Below are 6,485 nucleotides of genomic sequence, written 5' to 3'. Positions count from 1 at the left end.
CATTTCTGCTTAAACATTTCTAGTGTGCTTTTACTCAAGTGGTTTTAATGTAACCTGTCTTTTAACTTAATCTTTCCCTGAAGAACACATTTTTAAGCTAGTAAATTTGGCCTCGTGACATCGAGTTTTTAAAATACATGGAATTCTACAGTCAACCCCTTCCCTCACTGTAAACCTATCTATACAATGTACTTATAAATATATACATATTCTCAGTCATAAAAAATATTTAATTTTCATAAGCTTAAATAATTACTGAATGTTAATACAAAATACATCACTATCTGTATAATTTTACATTTATAAAAAGTTTTCTTATAGCAGCATTCGTATTGCAAATGAAATGTGACCAAATGACATTGCACAAGGACTCTGACTGCAAATCAGCCTGGCGAGCGGCAGGGTCCTCTGCAGGGACATCTGTCCCCACCACAGAAGAGCAGTTCTTACAATGCACCCAAGACTCGAGGGGAAATAACATCCCTGATCCTTAGAAACACCTCCAAGTTTCCTCCATGCAACCAGCAAGGTTTATTAAAATGTCCCCCAAAGTCCCAGTTACCTTTATGCCCCCTAACAGTTCTTAACTAAAATAATCCTATTAATGAAGAGTGTTTATAATTGAATCACATGAACTTATTAGGAATTAACTTAAGGTTTAAACATTTAAAAAAAAAAAAAGTCATGAGAGGAATAAGAAAGGAAATGGAGAGGCTTGACCTGAAACTTGATGACATCATCACAAATTAGCCACCCCCGCCCCCAATCTCAAACACTCATATTCAGCTTGTTCTTGCTGAGCTCCCGTTCCAGATTGCCAATCAAAGTATCGATACTTTCTTGCAGATCTCTGAGGTTAGCTTTCTGATTCACCGCGGACTCAATCGTCTCCATTGTCAAGTACGTCTGAAATGTGCATGCTGCAGACATGGGGATTTGCTGCCCAATCATGACTTCTGCTCCATCCACTTTGCAATAATCTCTATTTTCTCCATCTTCTAAGGGAACATCATCATAATCCAAATCTTTGAAACTGTCTTTCACATTTGAAAAATAGTTTTCCCCACAGCTGCTCCAGTCTCCTGCATAGCGATTGCGGAGTGGACTCTCTAACCTGGCCGGCCTTGGCCTCAGCACCCCCGAGGAATCCGTACTGTTCAGATTCAATACACACGGTCGCTCTTTCTTTCGCCTCAGATAATTCAGAGATGACTGCTCCAGGCACAGGCTGTCTGTGGGTTCTTTGACAGTTAAACGTTGCACTGGCCAGAGCTGGAGCAGGTAATGAAGAACTTCAATGTGTTTTTTAAAATCCAAAGCACTTGCGAGCTCTTCAGAATCGGTGAAGACTCTGTTGTTGTGGGTCGAAGTCTCTTGCCTCTGGTTAAGCAACACTGGTCCAAAGCACACAGCCAAATTCTGGCAAGTCATCTTATTCACTTCATGGTACGAAGCTACTAATTTCAGATGATCCAACAACATCTTTAGGGTTGCCTTCTCAACGTCCGGCAAGCAATTCAGTAGGCCAACAGCGAACTGGGAGTCACTGGACTCGTTCTCACAACCATTTGACGACATTTTCAAGGGACTTTTCACCATTGCATCTAACACGGCCTCATACAGCTGCTTTGTTATCAGTGGAGAAGGAAGCTCTCTTAGATAGTCCTTGAGAACACCTGTTATCACATTGATATCTGGGTACTGGCTTTCACACAGACCGACAGCTTTGCTATCCTTCTCAAAAGCCTCCCGAAGCTCTTTCTTGACCGCTGCCGAACCACACAATCGGTACAGGCCTACAACCTGACAACCCCGCCTTTCAATTTCCACGATACATTTCTGTATCAACAGCGGCACCATGGAGCCCACATTTTCTTTCTCCACAACTTTCTGAATGTCAACACCAAACATGACTGATTCTCGGTTTTTATCCAGGCCGTGCAGAGAATTCTCCCACTGTTCCATGAGGGTCACCTTGGCATAAATAAGGCCTCTGGGTTCCAGTTTGACAGCCAGGTGATGGGTCTTTGTCACCCTGAATAAAGAGGGCAGGACAACTGTACCATGACAGCACACTCGGTTTCACCTTGGGGTGGGCTCCCAGCTGAACACCACCAGTTTCAAATGCTGCGCATTTTCGATCTCTATGTTGAAAGTGTGGTCCATGTCTAAAAACGTCGTCCGACAGGTGAGCAAAGCTGTCCTGGCTTTGTTGACCGAGTCTACCTGAATTGCACAAAAGACATCTTTTGAATCTAGCCGGGGTGGCTTTAAGCCCTCTGCGCCGTACAAGTGCACACTCATGAGCCCCGATATGTACTGGGAGCACTTGGGCTGGTCAGCAAAGCTGTAATGTCTAAAGGCGTCTATATCTATTTCATTCTTGCTACAACTGCTTGCAGTGCTTTCTCTCCCTTTTCCAAGTCTGTGCTCGGACGCGTGCTTGCTAGATTTGGTTCTGAGTTCAGGCGAGTCTCCGTCACTGAGGTAACCGCCCTTGCAGGCATACTTGGAGCTCCCAGTGGCTTTCTTCTGGTAGCTCTGCTGAGACGAGACGGTGGTATCGAGATGGTACCGGCTTATCACATTCCTGGTTGGGTTCCCAGAGGACAGGGAAACGCTATGAGGCAGCTGGCGACAGTTACATTTGGACAACGAAGGGGCACCATCCGGACTGCTTATGTAGTGCGAGGCTCCCCTGGCACCCAGCTTCCGGCTGAATTCTGGCAACCTCTTCATTTTCATGGAAAGTTTCCTCACGGTGCGTGGAGATTTTATTTTATCCGGCAAAGACCAAGTCATGGAACCGCCTTTCTTCACAGGGCTGGGGCTTGGAGAAGATGGCGCCAAAGTTCTCATTTCAGTCCTATTGGTAGGAACTAAGATCCCAGGGCCTGTAAAAGCAGATCTCAACACCGGGCTGTCCTCTGCCATCACGCCGTCCTGTGTCCTGAGTCGTGACCGTGGCCTGAACTGCTGCCTACCTCCTGCAGAATGGACGGAATCGACAGGATGAATTCCATTTGAGTGTGTGGTCTGGACATCACCTGTGTGGTAATGGGCAGGACACGGCAACTCTTCACCAGGAGGCTCAGCCTTCCTCAGGTCTCTAGCAGACAACATGTTCACACTGAGAGCAGAGAGCTTCACTGTGGCAGCATTCGCCTCCTCAAGACTCAAGACACTTGCTATGCCCAGCTCGTCTTCCTCGGGGATGGGGTTGTACCATATTTCTCCTTCGTCATCAGCATCGTTATCCTCGCTGAAGTCTAACGAGCAGGTTCCCGACACTGGAGAGCTGGCAGCGTCACAGGTCCCATGTGTGCAGCGGTCCTGGGGGGACTTACGGAAAGGCTGCGATGACCCACATTTGGGGGGAGACACGGGGGAGAGGCAGAAATTCCTTCTGTCTTGACATCGCTTACTCTCTTCCAGACTCTGAGATCTCAGGGTGCTCTGATACAGCCAATTGCGTTTTCTTTGAAACAGTGATGTGGTTAAGCGGCTGGTGACCTCTAAGCTCCGCATTATCCTTTACGTCTTCAGGTTCTCTTCTCTTCGAGGGAGAGCCATAGACATTTTCAAATAAGTCTGCTGTCAGTGTGAGTCTTTGGTCCGCGGTCATCGAGAGGACGTGGTTTTCATGCACTTTCCAACTGCCCAAATTTGGAGAGGTTGCCTGAGCTCCGGGAACTTTGGGTGCTGTCCCACGAGCACGACCCTTCATCCCCAGGGACAGCAAGCGTCCTTTGTACATCCACCTCTGCAGCTTCTTGACTGTCACCGCGGGTGGCTTGAGGAGGGGAGGCCCCTCGGGACGATCCTCTTGGCTGCTGGATACCCCAGAGGTCACCGCAAGATCCCTATAGGGACGCACCGAGGACCGGCTCGGGTCCTGGCAGATGGAAGGCAGGAGGGCGGCGGAGGCAGCAGCCGAGTGGCTGCCCCGGCTCCAGCCGTCCATCCCACCTCCACGTGGCGGGAGCTCGTCCCTGTCCCTGTGCGCACCGCACGGGATCCAGCTGTCGCTCGCCCACCGCTGGAGCAGAGGCGGCTGGGGGCTGACGCGGAGGCTCTCGAGACTCCTGCAACTGGACAGCCTCACCCGAGGACTCGGCGGCCGTCCAACCCCCGACTCCTTCGGAGGCGACCGGGGCGGGGACACCTGCTGCGAAGGGCGGTCGCCGCCTCGGGGGCTGCAGGCTCGGCGCACGGCTGCGCCGTGGGGGAGAGGTGGCTGCTGGCCCCGAGCCCGGGCTCCCGCGGGTCCGCCCCGCCGCGTGCCCGAGTCAGGGGGCAGGTCGTGCATGGCCTGGATCAGCAGATAATAGAAATATAAGTTATTAATGACATAGAGGATTAACTTATTCTGCCTAGGCCTCGCAATATGACTCAGTGTAGAAAATTTGCCTAGTTAATTTATACTACTTAGGCAAATAGGTATGGATGTGCTAGATTTTACTAAATAATGAAAATGCATACTTTTGAAAAGCACAATGAATGCCTACAGAAACACATTAAATACCTTATATAGTACATTATACAATACCTTACACAAATATATTAAATACCTTATATTGTTTGCATTGTAAATACTGATATCTGCTTGATGTACTTAATATATTCTAATATGTTCCCTATGTATAATTCTGCAATTGTTCTTTGTAATTAAGATAATTTACAATATCTGCTCACAGATATTTTACAGAAATATTTACAATATTTTTCTCTACAATAATTTGGGAAAGAATATAAGAGTGGAATAAACTTACAATTTATAAAATATTTATGACTAAAACACAATAATAAAGCAGTACATGAAGCCACACTGACTATCTTTAAAATAATATTAAAATGAAAGAAGCCAGTCATGGGCTGGTGAGATGGCATGAAAGATAATGGCAACAGCTTTCAAGCCTAATGACCTGAACTTGATCTTGTAACACACAAGTTAGAATAAGAGAAACACCACTACCAGTTATACCAGCTATCCTCTGGCCTCTACATACACACGCAAACACACTCACACACACACACACACACACACACTCACACACACACACACCACACTCACACACACCCTAATAAAAAACTAACTTTGTATTATTTTAAAATTATGTCAAAATATAATATTTATTATTTCTATATTAAAGTAATAATATGAACAACTGATATATGATGCTATGTGGAGTATAACTAGTCTTGCAGAAGACCTTAGTTCAGATTCAACACACATCAGTAGACTTATAACCATCTATACCTCCAATCACAAAGATTCTGGCTCTCTTCTCACCTGTGGAGAGCAGGTATAAATATACACATGTAATTACAATCTATAAACACATGCAGGCACACAAATATACATAAATGATACAAAAACAGTTATATCCGAAAAAAATAAACCCCAAACTAGTATTCACTAATCAACAATTAAAAGTGTTTTGCCTTGATGTAAAGTGTTTTATAAACATAAATTGAGGTATTATAACATTTTCAACAAAACTCTTCTATTTTTTTTCTATAGATTCTTAGTTATATATAAAATATTTTACATTCTCAAGAAAATATAAGGAATGTGCGGTAGTTTGAAAGAAAATGTCCCCCAAAGGGAGTGGTGTAGATGTAACCAATCCTCTTATTAAATAAGAAACACAGAACCAATGCAAAGAAGAAAGCTGAGAGATAAGAGCTAAGAGCCTTACCCGTCTGCTGCAGCTAGCCTCTTGAGCCAAGAGACCTACTTCCTGTGTTTTTGTCTTTATATAGACTTTCTGTTCTGCCTTCTCATTGGTTGTACAACCACATGCCTGCCTCGTCACTGCCTGTCTATACAGACCTCCAGGTCTTCTATGGTTGGTATTGAGATTAAAGGTGTGTGTCTCCAATGCTGGCTATATCCTTGAACACACAGAGATCTACCTATTTCTGCCTACCAAGTGCTAGGATTAAAGGCGTGCACCACCACCGCCCAGCTTTTGCTATGACTCTAATAGCTCTGACCCCCAGGCAAATTTATTTATTAACATACAAATCACATCTTAGTACAAATAAAACATCACTATAGAGTGGCGTTATTAGAAGGTATGACCTTGTTGGACTAGATGTGGTCTAGTTGGAGGAAGTGTTTCACTGTAGAGACAGGCTTTGAGGTCTCATACATGTTCAAGACATCCAGTGACTAAGACCACTTCCTGCTTCCTGTGCAAGATAAAGAATTTTCAACTACCTCTCCAGTATCATGTTTGCTGATACACTACCATGTCCCACCATAATGATGAGGGACTGAACCTCTGAATATAAGCAAGCTACTCCAATTTAAATGTTTTCCTTCATAAAAGTTGCCATGGCTGTGGTGTCTCTTCACAGCAATAGAAAGTCTAATTAAGACAGAAATTGCTACAATGGATTGGGCTATAGTTGTGACAGACCTGAGCATGTTTTTGTTTGGAAGAATTTGGACTTTGATATTCTGGGTTAGGAAAGAA

At 45.0% G+C, this 6,485-nt stretch overlaps 1 protein-coding gene across 1 annotated transcript; it reads right to left on the bottom strand.

Annotated features, from left to right (window-relative positions):
* Nucleotides 1–227: 227 nt before the first annotated feature.
* Nucleotides 228–4,324, bottom strand: LOC114699684 (rho GTPase-activating protein SYDE2-like). Its single transcript, XM_028878892.2, is given in 2 exon segments — nt 228–3,477; nt 3,479–4,324. Coding segments are annotated over 2 exon segments (3,540 nt in total). The 5' UTR covers nt 4,310–4,324; the 3' UTR covers nt 228–768.
* Nucleotides 4,325–6,485: the final 2,161 nt, after the last annotated feature.

This window comes from Peromyscus leucopus, chromosome 9, assembly GCF_004664715.2.
Source record: "Peromyscus leucopus breed LL Stock chromosome 9, UCI_PerLeu_2.1, whole genome shotgun sequence".
Taxonomy (NCBI): Eukaryota; Metazoa; Chordata; class Mammalia; order Rodentia; family Cricetidae; genus Peromyscus; species Peromyscus leucopus.
Note: the sequence above shows the minus strand (reverse complement) of the source record. Positions and strands in the feature narration are given on the sequence as shown.